At 46.8% G+C, this 16,000-nt stretch overlaps 1 protein-coding gene across 3 annotated transcripts in view; it reads left to right on the forward strand.

The window, feature by feature from the left end:
* The window catches only part of Arhgef3 (Rho guanine nucleotide exchange factor 3), a 286,150-nt gene that overhangs the window by 35,710 nt on the left and 234,440 nt on the right, over positions 1 to 16,000 (forward strand). For all 3 annotated transcript variants that reach the window (XM_016000047.3, XM_076544103.1, XM_076544101.1), the window contains exon 2: positions 1,162 to 1,255. In XM_016000047.3, the coding sequence (XP_015855533.1) occupies positions 1,212 to 1,255 (44 nt within the window). In that variant the 5' untranslated portion in view covers positions 1,162 to 1,211. The remainder of the gene's footprint in view (positions 1 to 1,161; positions 1,256 to 16,000) is intronic.

Below are 16,000 nucleotides of genomic sequence, written 5' to 3' on the forward strand. Positions count from 1 at the left end.
CCTACAAAGTGCCTTGGGTCCCTGGCTATTCTCTTTGGCTCTTCCTTTGTCTCTGTTTGCCTCTGTTACTCCTGAGTACTTGAACTTGGATCTTGGAAAGGCATTTAGGGGGCCTTTACCAGTCTAAGGAGTCTTTTTGTGATCATTTTAGATGTCATAGATGCTTCTCATCCTGTACCGGTGCCCTGCTCAAGAGTCTCAGAGCAGATACCGCAAGGATGTCTGGGAAATTAGAGCCTGAGAACTCAGATGCATTATCCCTTGTCGGAAACCAGGATGTTTCCATGTTTTTTCAGATTGTGGAATATCTGCATATCTGTAATGAGATATCTTGGAGATGGGACTCAAGTCTAAACCCGGGATTTATCTTTCATGTATACCTTATGCATATAGCGCCAAATTAGCTTCATGGCAATATTTCAAACTAATTTTGTGAATAAGATAATGTTTTCTGGTCTAGAATTATTTACTTGTGGGATCTTGTTGGGGCTCAGAAAGTTTCAGATTTTGGAGCATTTTAGAGTTTGGATATTTTGATTTAGGGATCCTCAACCTGAATTTGTAGAAGAAAGGAGGATGGATTTGGGGGGAAGCTTTGGCATATTCTAATGTGGCCCTTTTGGTGTGTTTATAACTGAAATACACTAGTTGTTTATATGTATAAATGATGACCATTTTACTTATTCAATTCATTATTTAAGTTTGTGTGTGTGTGTGTGTGTGTGGTTTTTTTGTTTTTTGTATTTTGCTTTTTTTTATTTTTATTTTGTTGTTGTTGTTGTTTTATTTTTTTTCAGGGCAGGGTTTCTCTGTGTAGCCCTGGCTGTCCTAGAACTTGCTCTGTAGACCAGGCTGGCCTCAAACTCAGAGATCCACCTGCCTCTACCTTCAGAGTGCTGGGATTAAAGGTGTATGCCACCACCATCCAGCTTCATTATGGCATTTTTTTTTTGTTTTTGTTTTTTTGGTTTTTTTGAGACAGGGTTTTTCTATGTAGCTTTGCACTTTTCCTGGATCTTGCTCTGTAGACCAGGCTGGCCTCGACCCGAGTACTGGGATTAAAGGTGTGCGCTACCACCTCCCGGCTCATTATGACATTTTTATACATATGTGTCCTTGTGCTTTATTGTAATCCATTCCCTTGATCACTTTGTTTTTTAGGAAAGAAAATCTGGGCCTGGCACTCTGCATCTACAGGGAATTTCACAGTGATGAATCAGTGCATTTATAGAGGAATGGAAGAAAACAAGGAAAGGTAACAGTTAAGGAAAACATGTCGTGCAGTGATTCCATGTGGTGTCAGATTCCTGTGTGTGTTGGTAGAAACCCTGAAGAATCCAGAGGTTGCGTGGGGCTCGGTGAGGAGCTTGGTAGTAGAGCGTTTTCCCAGCATGCCTCAGGCTCCGGGTTCGATCCTCTGTCCTCCAAACATACATCTCCTTTCACATGTCCAGTTTGTTTCACCAGAGGAGAGAAACCATTGTTGAACACGAAGAATTTTTCTAAGCCGCGCAAGAGTTGGGATCAACAGAAACAATGTGGTGTAAAATTAAGTGTTTCAGTTCTTAATTGTGGGTGTTCATCCCCAAACACAGTTCCACAGGCTCAGAACATGGCGCTTGTGAGTGGCTGGTTTCTCAAGAACAAGCAGGGATGGACTCCGAGCTCTTTCCTGCCATTTCTTCCTCCCTCTTTTTTTTTTTTTTTAACAATAATTTTTTAATGTTAGCAATTAAAAAAATTTAATTCTCAGTCCTGAGTCCATTCCTGTTCTTCCCTATGATCTATGCAGTCCATGTTTATGCTTTACAGAATTATGGCCATTTCCTTCCAGAACTTTCCCTGGCTATTGACGTATATAGAAGGAAGGTCATTCTTTCATTTCTTCTCCTTGGTTGTTGCCATTGTCACTGTCGTTGTTGTTGTTGTTGTTTTGTGTGTGTGTGTGTGTGTGTGTGTGTGTGTGTGTGTGTGTATGTCTGTGTGTGTGTATGTGTCTCTGTGTGTATATGTGTGTGTGTGTATATGTCTGTGTGTGTGTCTGTGTGTGTATGTCTATCTGTGTGTGTATGTCTGTGTGTGTGTGTATGTGTGTGTGTATGTCTCTGTGTGTGTGTATGTATTTGTGTGTGTGTGTGTGTGTGTGTGCGCGTGCGTGTGCGCGCGCGCGCACGCGTTTGCTCCTGCACGTGGAGTCAGAGGTTGAAGTCAGGTGTCTCCCTTGATCTCTCTGCCTTATCTATTGAGACAGGGTCTCTCATTTGAACCCAGACCTTGCAGGTCCACCCAGTCTTTCTAGCCATCTTGCTCCAGGGAATCCTGTTTCAGCCTCCCATGTGTAGAGCTGATGGGTGGGCTGCTGTGCCTACTTGGCATATATGTGGGTTCTGGGGATCCAAACTCAGGCCCCCACATTTGGGAAGCCAACTCTTTAACCAGTGACTCCATCTCCCCAGTCCCCCGTTTCTTCTTTTTCCAATGCATGTTATATGTTCTGTCCTATTTTATGACCCTGTAAAACGTTCTGTGATGTGTCCTGTGATGTGTTATCCTGTGATGTGTTATCCTGTGATGTGTTATCCTGTGATGTGTTATCCTGTGATGTGTTTGAGGCAGCCTGTGGGGATCTCCTTTGTTTTCGCACCAAAGGAAGCAGGAGGAGCCTCCATCTTACTGATTGCTGAGCCAGCTCGGGGTGGTTAGACTGGCTCTGGGTTTTGTTGTGATGTGTGCTGGGGTGTCCTCCTTTGGGCACACAAGCTAATGCTTCTCTGTGGTGGTTACCAAGGAGAAGAGCTGCTGATCGTCCTGCATACACACTTAAGAGCCTAATGAACATGATCAGGCCACTCTAGGGAACACAGTTTGGCTTGTCAGTGGGGTACCAGGTTTCCTGTTGACCTATCTCCTGCAAACCTCAGATTCGTCCTTTAATTTTTACATTCTTCAGGATGAACAGCATACCTCTACGGGGTTGTAATTTCTTCTCCTCTTTCCTCTGGGGAGGTTTATCTTCTTGGGACTGTTGCCTGGTTCCATCTCCCACTGGTACCCATAAGCTTCTGCCCTCACAGGGAGCCAGGAACCTCTCCTGAGACCCAGCACACCTGGGCAGTCATGGCCCTTCCCAGGTGCAGGCGAAGCTTTACCTTCTCTCCTGGAAAGCATCCAGGCTGCTGTTCCAGGGACCAGTGCAGAAGCGCAGCCTCTCTGACTCTGAAGGACTTTGAAGCCTAGGGTTAGATTTCCTGACTTCAGGTGGGCTTACCCACCACCCGCCCACCCACGTCACTGGCAGCAGGCTGGGCGTTTGCTGTGTGTTGTCAGCCCTGTGCATAGGTTGATCTGCTTCTCTGCTTGAGTCTCACAGGGGCTCTGGGAGGGAGGAGTCGTGCTGTACTTGCTAGTGTGTAGTCACAGGTGGCAGATGAGACTTCATTTTAAAAGCAGCCCAGGGAGCAAAAGGAAAATCACAACAGTGTGGTCTCCTCGTGGAAACTCAGCTCCTCCTAACCAGTGCTCTCGTTAGACAGTGTAAATGAGCCACACTGGCTCAGGGGTGAGGCTCTCCCGAGGGACGAGGCTCTCCCGAGGGAAGTGACTCTGGAGTCAGCATGCCCTGTTTGCAGTGGCCTCAGACACTTGCAGCTGTTGCTCCTGCTGCGTCTGTGACTATTCTGAGTGAGTGGGAGTTGAAAACGGGGCGGGGGGTACCCCCCTCCAGCATTTGGCTCAGGGCTTTTGCATACCATCAGCACCTCTGCCGTGGGTACTTTTGTGACCAGAGGCTTCATTCGAGCTCACCCAGATACTCCTGTGGAAGGAGTTCCCAAACTGAGCATCCTTGTCATGGGAAGTGAATGTATTTGTATTAGGAGAATTGGGTCTACTGGGGTGTAGTGGGAAGGACGTGTTTGGCTTGTCCTTGGGAAACCTAACTCAACACTCTGTCCTGAAATGCTTCATTTTAGAGCCCACTCAAAGATGGAGAGGTTCCAGACAGGGCCGAGGATGTGTCTCAGTAGTACAGCCTTGCCTAGCATGTGTGAAGGTCTAGGTTCCACCCCAGTACCACAGAAACAAATGGGTGGATATATAAATGAAAGACATGCAGCCAGAGTGCACTTTCAAATGTCTCCCCTCCCTGCCCCGCAAGCTCCCCTTTCTTACATATTTCAAAGACATAAAAATTTGAGGGGCTGGATAGATGGCTCAGTGGTTATGAATAGGTTCTGCTCTTGCAGAAGACTGAAGTCCAGTTCCTAGCACCTGTGTTGGCTCCCGTCTACCTGTCACTCTAGTTCTAGAGGATCCGACACCCTCTTTGACCTTCACAGGTACCTGCACTCACATGCACACCTCCCCATAATTAAAAAATAAATTAACCTTAAAAAAATACTTGGCGGGTTGGGGATTTAGCTCAGTGGTAGAGCGCTTGCCTAGCAAGCGCAAGGCCCTGGGTTCCGTCCTCAGCTCCGGGGGGGGAAAAACAAAACAAAACAAAAAAACTTGGCACGGGAAGAGGTCCTCGATGTATTGTATTTCATTCCTTATTACAGTTTAAGCACACAGTCTAAGAGTGAGGAGATAATTGTCCAAGTTCAAGCCACAGGAGCATGTGTGGGCCTCAGGTGCCAGGGGGCTGACTGACTGTGGCTCTGGAAAGCCGCAGCATCACCGCTACCTCTTGTGGGATTGGCTGGTCCCAGATGCCTGATCCCTCTTGTTTCTTCTCTAGCAGTCCCTTGAGGGGAACCAGCCCATCGGCTGATGAATTGTTGAGTCATTCCGTGCACACTTATTGTGCATCCCTAAGTGTACTAGAAGCACAAGGTAGATGTGATAGGCAATCTCGGAGAACTGAGAGGTGAGTGGAGATGAGGGGCAGTCGCCTACTTGATGAGCAGGGTTCAGTGGGAAGCGCCCGGTTTTTGTTGGCTCATGGTATATACCCCCTTTCTTAGGGAGGGTTACTATTGCTGTGACAAAACACCATGACCAGAGAAACTTGGAGAGGAAAGGGTTTATTTGGGTTACACTCCCAGAGCACTCTCCATCATCAAAGGAAGTCAGGACAGCGACTCAAGCCAAGCAGGAACCTGGAGGCAGGAGCTGATGCCGGGGGTCAGAGAGGGGAGCCGCTTACTGGCTTGCTGGGCCTGCTTTCTTATAGCACCCAGGACCACCATCCTAGGGATGGACATACCCACAATGGGCCGAGCCGTCTCACATCAGTCGCTAGTTAAGAAAATGCCTTACATACAGGCTTGCCCACAACTCAGTCTTCTGGATGTATTTCCTCAGTTAGCCCTCAGATGACTCTAGCTTGCATCAAGTTGATGTAAAATTAGCCAGCACAATGTAGGACCACAGTTTGACCCGGAACGAGCTCCACTTTTTGAGGACAGGGCCTTACCAACCACACAGTCCTCTGTGCAGTGCAGCTCTGCTTCCAAAATCTCTGGACATTTTGTCTTTTAACCAAGCGACTTTATTGGAAGAACACCTATTCCCACAGTATTTGTGGCCGAACCATCATTTCTGCTTACTTCCAGATGGCCACTGGTCCACTGGGGGCCTCCGAGTACCAGATTTCCATGTGGTAAACCCCTAGGGAGTCAAGTTTCCTGCTGCCCACAGTGACTATGACCACATAATGGTGTTTCTTGTGCCCCAGTTTACCCAGCTGTGCAGAAGGAAATAGTGTCCGGCAAAGGCAGAATTCCTGATCTTCTCTCAGGTGCAAAGAGAATTCTGAGGAGAAAAACCTATGTCCTTTCTATCAGTCCTTCCTGTGAAATGGGCTTGTAGTGAGAACTTCAGTCATGCTGGGGAACTGGAAAGACCAAGTTCCTTCCTTCCTTCATTCATTAACTAATTCACCCATCAGTCCACACCTCATTATCTGGCAGGCCTCAGCACTAAAGGAAATGCCCAAGGAAGGGCAATTCTTTCCTTGCCTAGTATCTACTCAAAGGTTGTATACATATGGACTTCTTCAAAATAAAAGTCCTCCCTGGCTTAACTATTACAGTATAGTTGTTGCTTGGTGTCCATGAGAAATTGGCCCCAGGATCCTCTTGAATATCAACATTCAAAGATGCTGACGTCTTTTACATTAAGTTGTAGCAGGCTTTCTTTTGGGCCACCAACCAGCTCCCAAATCATGACACGGAGACTTATCATTAGTTATGAATGCTCGGCCTTAGCTTATGCTTGTTTCTGGCTAGCTTTTTTTTTCCTTTTAACTTAAAATAACCTGTTTCTATTCATCTACATTTTTGCCTCAGGGCTTTTTAATGTTGTTTTTCACAACAGTAGCAGGCTGTCTGTAAAGAATGCAGATAACCTACTACATTTATTAAATCATTTCTTGCACACAGATTAAAAGTTCAAGGCCTCCCTAGGCTACGTTGGGAGTTTAAGGCCAGTCAAGGCAACTTACTGAGGCCCTGACTTAAAAAGTAAAAAGAGGGCTGGGGTTAGAAGTAGAGCCCAGAGATGGATCACTCAGTGTGTGAGACCCTAGGATCAATCCCAGTACTTCAAAACGTGAAGTCTGCCCATGTTCAACACAGGTGAATTGTATTTTATGTGCATGAATGTTTTGCCTGAATGTATGTATGGACATTATGTACTATGAGCTACCATGTGGGTGCTAGGAACCGAACTTGGGTCCTCTGCAAGAACAGCAAGTGCTATTAACCACTGAGCCGCTGCTGTAGTCCCTAGGCTCTCAGGAGCCTAAGGGAAGAGGTTTGTGAGTTCTAGGCCAACCTAGGCTATCTATGAAGACCTTGCCTCAAAAACCAAGCAAAAATCCAAACTGTGGTGCTCTGCCCCATGTTGAATCTGCAGGGTCCACTCTACTTTGAGTGTCGGCTCAGTTAGGCATTCCTCTCCTGGAAGGAAGGGCCTATGTGCTGCAGTGTGACCTGGTGTCTAGTCCGGGGCACTCCCCTGTATCAGCTGTTGGGCAGTACTTCTGATACTCTGACACCCTTGGCTGAGGGACAGCTTTGGTGGGTTGGATCGGCTAGGAAGCTGTATTGTGTAGGAGGCTCCAGGGAGAGCTGGACCCCAGACTGGGGTTTTTCCTAGGGTGGAGACTAGAACCCTGCAACTGTTGTTCTTACTGCTTATTGGCCGCTCACTGCCTGTTCCCGTGACCACTTATCAGCTTCCATCTCATCATTAGCCCTGAGCTGTTTCCTTGGTTTTTATTAACTCTGTTTATTACTTAGAGGGCTGTGTTCACCTTCCCCCAGCTCTGGTGACTTTCACAGGCTGGAAAGGGACAGCTAAGAGTTTGTATTCCTGTTTTCATGACCTTTGGTGAGACACCTCACCTTACCTCTCCACCTCTCTCTCCACCTCACCTCTCTACCTCTCCACCTCGCCTCTATACTTCACCTCTTCCGCATTTCCAAGCAGCTCCTTAGAAAGCAGTTTCTCTTTTGTAGTAATAGGCATGTCAGCAGGGGGAAAAATTGGAATCTTTCACCAAATGTGTTTGGCCAGTGCTGACTTAAGTTCAGTTAAGTCGGCCCTTCATGCAGGCCTTGTCAGAGCCAATTCAAAGATCAGGTTGCAGGGCAGGGTTTCTAAATAGAGGTCTGTCCCCCGTCAGCTGTTGGATAGGTCGCTTCTGATACTCAGGATCTCCCCAGCTCTTCTACTGTGTGGCCAGGGCATGAGGCAGGTGTGTATTTTACAGACAAGGAACCAAGGCGTGTCAAGGTGAAGGCAAAGGCTGGGTTGTTAGGACCCAGACCTAAGGCTCCAAACCTCAGGTCCGGTTTTCCTTGTATTTTTTCCCCCACCAAACCAAAGTTTATTTATCCCTGTCCTGGCAAAGGCAGGGTTTAGAACAGTTTTGGAAGCTGTCCTGTGGAACCCAGTGGCCCAGCGCTCAGGAGGCTCAGGCACAAGTTTGAGAATAACGTGGGCAATGTGGAGGCCCATCTCACCACACAAACAACTGAAAAGAATAAAAATCATCCCTGCAGCAGTTAAGAAACACACTCTCGCCTCTTCCTTCCCCACATCTCCCAGGAGCTGATTTCTACAGAGGAAAGAAATGATCGTTCCCTGCTGAAGTGGGAGCCTCTGGAGAGGCTGTGCATGTTCACTGGCCACAGACCTCATAGCAAACCAGTGAAATATATATCATTTCATTGTACCGGAGAGGGAAATGGATTCTTAAGTACCTGCTCCAAGGGCAATAGAATTCTAGGTTTTACATTGAATCAGTGTCTTTGACCCTTCTGAGGCATGGAAGCCCTGCATATGTGTGCCTCTCATCTTGTTGGACCTTCTTTTCCCTTCCTCTCTGCACAGGGAAGCTCAGAGCCCCTCTGCAGAATGGGCTGTAGCTACTGAGGCTGTCCCAGGGATGAGGGTCTATAATTTTGAGATGCAGAGAGAGATGTGTGTTTAATACTGTCAGGAGAGCTTGTAGTCATATTCTTAGTTCCAGGGAGTCAGCCTTTCACTGGGCGGCCTAGTGACAAAGGGGACTGCCAGGAGTGTGTCCGGGGACAGTGAGGACTCTGACCCAGTTGCTGAAGTTTCCCAAGTCTCCGTCTGAGACCTAGTTTGCCCTCTGTTGCTGTGATTAACACCATGTCCAAAAACAACTCGGGGAGGAAAGGGTTTATTTCAGCTCACACTTCAGATCACAGTCTGTCATTGAGGGGAGGCAGGGCCTCAAGCAGGAACTGAAGCAGAAACTGTGGGAACACTGCTTCCTGGCTTGCTCACTGGCTCAGGCTCAGGGGGCTTTCTTCTATAGGCCAGACTCACTTGCTTAGAGATGGTGCCACCTATAATGAGCTGGGTCCTTCCACAGCAATGGTCGTCAAGACGACCTCACAGGAGTGGCCAGAGGCTGGTCTGACCTAGGTAATTCCTCAACTGAGGGTCCCTCTTCCCATGAAAGGAGATAATGGTGAGACATGGTTCCTCAAGTTGATGCGTGGGTTCAGTGTGGTAAGAAGTACTTAGCTTGCCTTCTCCACACTTGACTGATGTATAGGATGATAGAGTACATGGCCCGAGTCTGATATCCACTCACAAACCATGCTTCTCCAGCCTCAGAGCCCAGGAGGAACTAAGTGCCCAACCTCTGCTTCATCTTCAAGGATTTCACTGAGCAGTAATTCAGGACCCTGCCATGGACTGACTGTCAAGTTTCCTGGGGTCACAGTAGCCAAGGACTTTGCCTTCCTGGCACCTATAGGCTAAAAGAAGAGGTGGGTAAGAGGCAGGGAGACACAGAGGGCTTATTAGGGGACCCCCCACCCCCAGTGACACTCATTTCTTTGTCTTCATATGCATTTTTTTTTTTTTGGTAAAAGATGGTATGAACCTCCTTAGTAAGTGCTGCATGCCTGCTGAATGCCCATGCACATTTGAAAAACAGAACGCACAAACTGGAAAGGGCTTCAGTGATGCCGTACCCGTTCTCACCCGAGGACACAGCTCATGTAGGGCAGCAGGTAGGAGAAGAGTATCTTTGAGGGGCTTGAGTCTGGCCCACACTCACCTGGCAAAGGTGATACTTGGGATCCCCTGCCCAGGTCGGGTAGGCAGCAGCACTTGCCCGCATACCTGCCCACTCTGGGTGGAGGTCATGTACATGTCCCTCCTGGGAAATCTGATAGAAAATTCCTGCCAGGCAGGGTTGGAACACTTGCTCTGGAGGTAAAGCGGCTTTTCCAACCGTGTGATTGGGCATTGGGCTCACTGAGCTGTGTCATGGTAACATGCAGACAGCTAAACCCTGCCTTGCTGAGGTGCCTGTGCCTGATGAGGTGAGTCTCGTCAGGGTGCGTTGCTGAATGCTGGTTTCATCAGGGTGTTTGGACAGCACGTGGAATGGTATAGTCTGTTCTCTTTTTCATGTGGGGAGCAGTGTTTTTAATGTGACAGTCACAGTTGCATTATATTCCTCACTTGAGTTTTTGTTTTGTGGTTGTCACATGGGAGGGTCTGCTCTGCTGGGGCCTGTAATCTCATGGATGTTCTGTTGCGTATGGCAGTGAGTTAGGGATGAGTTTGAAAAACCTTTTCAGTGCTAAAGATGGAACCAGAGAGGCTGTGCCCTTGAGCAATACCACGCACTGAGTGAGTTTTTGAAACAGAATTTTTACATTTATTTATTTATTTGGGGTGTTTGTGTGGAGGTCAGAGAACAACTTGTAGGAATTGATTCTCCTTCCACCATCGAGGTCCTAGGGTTCAAACTCACCTTATCAGGATTGGTAGGAGGGGCTTTTACCAGCCTAGCCATCTTGGGGGCCCCTCGGGCTAAGCTTGAATCAGCTACTCTCTTTTTCCCCCACAAACAAAGGGTTACCTCTCCTCTCCAGGGAAATCTGGAAAGGCTTGAGCAGTCCAGACAGAGGACAGCCATCCCTGGAGTGTTTCACAAAGTGGGAAAGCATCGCAAGGCTGCTGCTGTGACAAGCACATTGTGCTGTGCTTCGTAGGTGGGATTTTCACTTCCAGAAAGAAATGCGGTAACTTCCTGGAGAGCTGGTGGCCCTCCGCCCTGTGCTCTGTGCCTTTTTGCTGTAAGATGTCGATGCCTAGCTTTTGCCTCACAGTTCTTCCTACCCAACTGCATTTGGAAGAATACTACCCAGAAGCTCCCCAACTTCTGTCCTGTTAGGGTATCTGTGTGCATGTGATTGCATTTGTGTTAGGCAAGTAACAGTCAGTGAATGAAGCAATAGTGATGGCCTCATTGATGGTGCGAACCTTCTGGCGAGGCAGGAAGACCGAGAAAGCAGAAGCATAGCTTGATGTTAGCTGGGGACATGTGCTCGAGGGAAAAATAAAGTTGAATGGAGCGTTGTTCTAGATAGTGTGATAAAGGAGGGCTTTTTTTTTTTTTTTCCGAGGATAACATTTGAACACAAATTGAATGTTGAGAGAATAGATCTTGTGTAGCCTTTTTGAGAAGAATCCTGGCTTCTGCAGGGACAGACAGCATGTGCAAAGGCCCAGGGGCAGGAAGGGGGTTGAACTTCTGTGCTGGGTAACAGGCAGGCCAGGGCTGATATGTGGTAATGAGACTGTCCTGTGTGTTGATTGGTTGGTCAGCTCTATTACTGACAATCATTATTAGAAAAATCTAGTTTTTTCCTGTACTGGAAAGAAAGGACAGAAACACAGAACCAATGTAAAAGAGAAAGCCGAGAGGTCAGAGCTCAGAGCTAAAATCTCACCCTTCCTCCTGCGGTGTTCCAGCTTCCCGAAAAGAGAGCTATATCCTGTCTGTCCGTCTTTTTATATTATTTTGATCTGCCTTCTCATTGGTTGTAAACCCAAACACGTGACTGCCTCGTCACTGTCTGTATGTACAACCCCCCAGGTCTTAAAGGCATATGTCTCCAATGCTGGCTGTATCCCTGAACACACAGAGATCTATGGGATTAAAGGCATGTGCCACCACCGCCACACTCTTGCTATGGCTCTAATAGCTCTGACCCCCGGGCAACTTCATTTATTAACATACAATCAAAATCACATTTCAGTACAATTAGAATACTACCACATTTCCCCTTTTCTATTTTAATAAAAAGAAAAAAAAAAGCAAACGGTGGGCCTCCTTGGGTGCAGGATTCACTGTGCCAAGACACACTCGGTCCAGGGCACCTGCGTTAGTCACAGTGTTCATTCCCAGTGTCCTGCTAGAATTCACATGGAGGAAAATATGGAATGTGGCAGAGCACAGAAAGGAACATGCTTCAGAACATTTGTTTGATTTGGAGATGGAGTTTTACTGCGTTCTCCAGACTGACTCTGAGCCGCTGTGCTGAAGCAACCTTCTGACATGGCCTTCCAGATAGCTGTTTGTCTGTCTGTGTTTATATTCTTGATTTCTTTTGAGACAGGCTTATTCTATAGCCTGTGCTAACCTGGAACTCATTGTATAGCTTAGGTTGGCCTCAAATTCACAGGGATCTTTTTGCCTCAGCCTCTCAAGTGGGATTATAGGTGTGACCACCATACCTAGTTAGGAATATATTTTTGAATGATCATTTGGCTGGCTGATCATTATCTAATATTCAGGATGGTTTGCCTGCCTGTCTGCCTTCCTGTAAGAAAGCTATTAATAACTTTTCTTAATATTGACTAATATTCTCAAATTATCTTATTTGTTCTAATGGTTTTTTTCAGATCCACTTTTAATATTATTATTTTTGTGGGGAAGGATTTTTTTCCAGACATATAATTGTATAATCTTTAAATTAATGAAATTTTGCTTCCTCTTCATTTTTCTTCTAACTGTGCTGGCAGCTCCTTCCTGGGTGATGTTTGCTGGCGTGGCCTGGGATCCTCGTCCCCTGAAGGGACTGTGCTGTGCTTTCCAGCTGCACCTCTGTATCTCTTAAGGAAGCTTCTCTCTGTTCATGTCTGGTGACGTCAGTATTGAGTAGCTAGGTCCTAACATGATGAGCATCAGAGGAGACATCTGCTTTTTGTTACTGATTTTTCCTTTGGATTCAGTTAATGATATAAATTATATTGATGGATTTCCTAATAATGCATCCTTTTATTCCTGTATAGAATAGAATTTAGTTGTGACCTGTAAGTGTGTGTGTGTGTGTGTGTGTGTGTGTGTGTGTGTGTGTGTGTGTGCCCTCATGCCTAACCTCTACCTAAACCCAATCTTAATTAATCACGGTGACTAATCCTCAGTTGTTCACTTTTCAAAATGGACTGAAAAGGCAAATGTTTTAAAAAGGGGTTTTTAACCACCACCACCACCACCAACAACAACAACAACAACAACAACAACGTTTGTATTTTAAAGATTTATGTGCATGAATGCACTGTGCGAGTGCATTCCTGGGAGTTACAGATGGTTCCGAGTCACCAGGTGGGAGGTGAGAATCTAACCCAAGTTCTCTGTAAGAGCAGTAAGTACTCTTAACTGCTGAGCCATCGCTCTAGTCCCAAGGGTTGTTTTATTTTATTTACTTTTAGATAAAATATGTTATATAGCCCATGCCGCCCCGAAACTCAGCGTTTTTATGCTCAGCCTCTCAAATGCTGAGATTACAGACACCACTATGCCCAGCTCCTAGGGTATCTTTGATGAGATGTTAAATATTTTACTAGTGGGATTTATAAGAGCAAAGCTGAGCAGACATGTGACTGCCTGTCACCTGGACCCAGGTGGTAACTAAGCCCCCATCCCCATGTGAAAACCTGAATCGAGAGGCAGTTGGAAACCTTCTGCAGCTTTGTTCTGGGAAAGAAGAGGAAATTTTCTGTCCGTGGTGGAAGAAACACAGCTGTCCAGAGGCATCTTTGCTCCAGATGCTGAGCATGCTCATGGTCTACTGAGGCACAGGATTCTCCCCCTCCATCCCTCTTTATAAGTGAGGCAATAGAGGGACAGAGAGGAAAGGATTTGCCAGAGACCATCAGTAGGCATAGACTTGAAGCAGGTGTCTGGTCTCTGGCTGTGGGTCACACACTACAGCCTTTGTCACGGTGTGAAAACTGGTGGCTTAATCATTAGACTTGGTTGTTCCCAATCCTCATTTCATGCCACTTTAAATTTTTTTTTTTTTTTTTTTTTTGGTTTTTCGAGACAGGGTTTCTCTGTGTAGCTTTGCGCCTTTCCTGGAACTCACTTGGTAGACCAGGCTGGCCTTGAACTCACAGAGATCCGCCTGCCTCTGCCTCCCGAGTGCTGGGATTAAAGGCGTGTGCCACCACCGCCCGGCTACTTTAAATTTTTTTAATTTTTATTTTATTTTATTTTTTATTTTTTTTGTGACTGGAGAGACAGTCGTGGGTGCTGGGAACCCAACATGAAATCTTGAAATTCTCTTAAGAGATGGCATATGTGGTAGAGAAAACACACACACACACACACACACACACACACACACACACACACACACACACACACACGAACCTGGCAGTCTTGCAAACCTTCCCGTTCTGTTTTATGACCTTGTGCAGGGACATTACCTTTGTGAGCATTGTCTTCATCTGTAGATGGGATGCTATGAGTACTGACATCATGGGGCGTATAAGGCTTACTCGAGATGATATGACTCACATGCCCAGCATACTGCTCAGCAGATGTGAGCTGTAGGCAGCTGTCATTGCTCAATGATGGCATGTGTTCCTAGAAGTGCCATATTGGTGGACTTGGTCCTGAGCGGACATCACAGAGTGCTTGTGTTTACACAGACTAAAACAGACCTGTCGTCAGTGGCCAGTGTAATCATGGAACCACTGTCGTACTACGGTTAACTCCCTAACATCTAAATCATCCTAACATGGTACAGGGCTGTATTTGAAAAGCTCTGAGAAAAAGGCGTAATGGCTAACCGTGGTTGTCAACTAGACACACTAGGGAAAAGGGAACGCCAACTGAGGAATCACCTTCATCAGACTGGCCTGTGGACATGTCTGTGAGGCATTTTCTTGATTCCTAACAGATGTAGGAGGGCCCATCCCACGGCGGGTGGTTCCATCCCTGTGGGATGGGCTTGAGCTGTATAAGAAATGTAGTGGAACATGAGTGGGGGAACAAGCTAGTAGGCGGTACTTCTTCATGGCTCCAGCCTTGCGTTCTTGCCTTGGCCTCCCTCCGTAATGGACTGTAACCTGTAAACCGAGTAGACCCCTCCACACCCAAGCTGGCTTGTGTTTGTGTTTTGTCACAGCAACAGAAAAGCAGACAGGACAGCAGCTTAGAGCATTTTTTCTGATAGGGGAGTTGAGACGTGATATTAAAGTAAGCTGATAACATCACAGCCTCCCTCAAACAAGGATATTTTAGCATAACTTTAATTTTGTAATTCTACGTTAAAGTTTTTTCACAAGCCTATATTAGTTGTACAAATTAATGGGTTTCACAGTGACACCTGCATTTGTTTTAAAATTAATGATAGTGTGGCATTTAGGAACCCAGGCTCCGGAGCCACACTGCTTGATTCAGATCTTGGTTGTCCCGCTGAGCAGGTGTGTTACCTCGGCTTTGTCGCTCGACCTGTCTGTACCGTTCTGTCCTTGAGTGTAACATAGGGCTAATAATGGGTCCTGCCTGCTAAGGAGCTCCAAGGATGATGGGGCGAATGTCTGTGAAGGCCTCTGCAGCCTGAAGCCTTGGCTGGTGTGCAGTAAGCCAGACTTTATCACCAGAACCGCGTCTGTCTGGTTCTCTTTGGCGTATTGGATGAAGGTGTACCTTGATGTTCATTGCTGTTCACTGCTGTGTGTGCTCTTTTGGATCACTGAAGCTTTTCCTGTTTCTGCCTCATCCATTGTAGAAAAGGGAAGAGCCAGGCTGGTGAGATGGCTCATCAGCTAAAGGCAATTGCCATGTAAGTCTGGAGACCGGAACCCAGGAGAGAACCAATTCCATAAAGTTATCTCAGCTCTACACACACACACACACACACACACACACACACACACACACACACACACACACACACACACCGATAATAACACATTTTAAAACATTTTTTTCTTTGGTTTTTCGAGATAGGGTTTCTCTATGTAGCTTTGTGCCTTTCTTGGAACTTGCTTTGTAGACCAGGCTGGCCTCGGAACTCACAGAGATCCGCCTGCCTCTGCCTCCCGAGTGCTGGGATGAAAGGCGTGCACCACCACCACAGCCTGGCCACATTTTAAAACTTAAAGAGAAGAAACTGATCATTCCTCCAGCAGCTGGCAGTGCCCTGTGGCAGTGACAAGAGAGCTGGGTCAACTCTTGGGGGAATGTGAACAGCTTATTATCCAAGGCTCCATGGGGACAGTGTATGACTTTCACAGGTGATTCGTTCCTGGGCACTGGTGACCATACTATGTGGAAGGGGGTATGGAGTCAGGTCAGGGTTGTGCCAGGAGGGTGATGGCATGGCATGGGCTGACGAGGGCAGAAGAGGTCTGTTTCTCTAGGGTCCGAAGCCATCAGGTCAACCAGCTGAGCCACTGGAAGGATGTGAGAGAAGAAAAG

Source organism: Peromyscus maniculatus, chromosome 9 (assembly GCF_049852395.1).
Source record: "Peromyscus maniculatus bairdii isolate BWxNUB_F1_BW_parent chromosome 9, HU_Pman_BW_mat_3.1, whole genome shotgun sequence".
Lineage (NCBI taxonomy): Eukaryota > Metazoa > Chordata > Mammalia > Rodentia > Cricetidae > Peromyscus > Peromyscus maniculatus.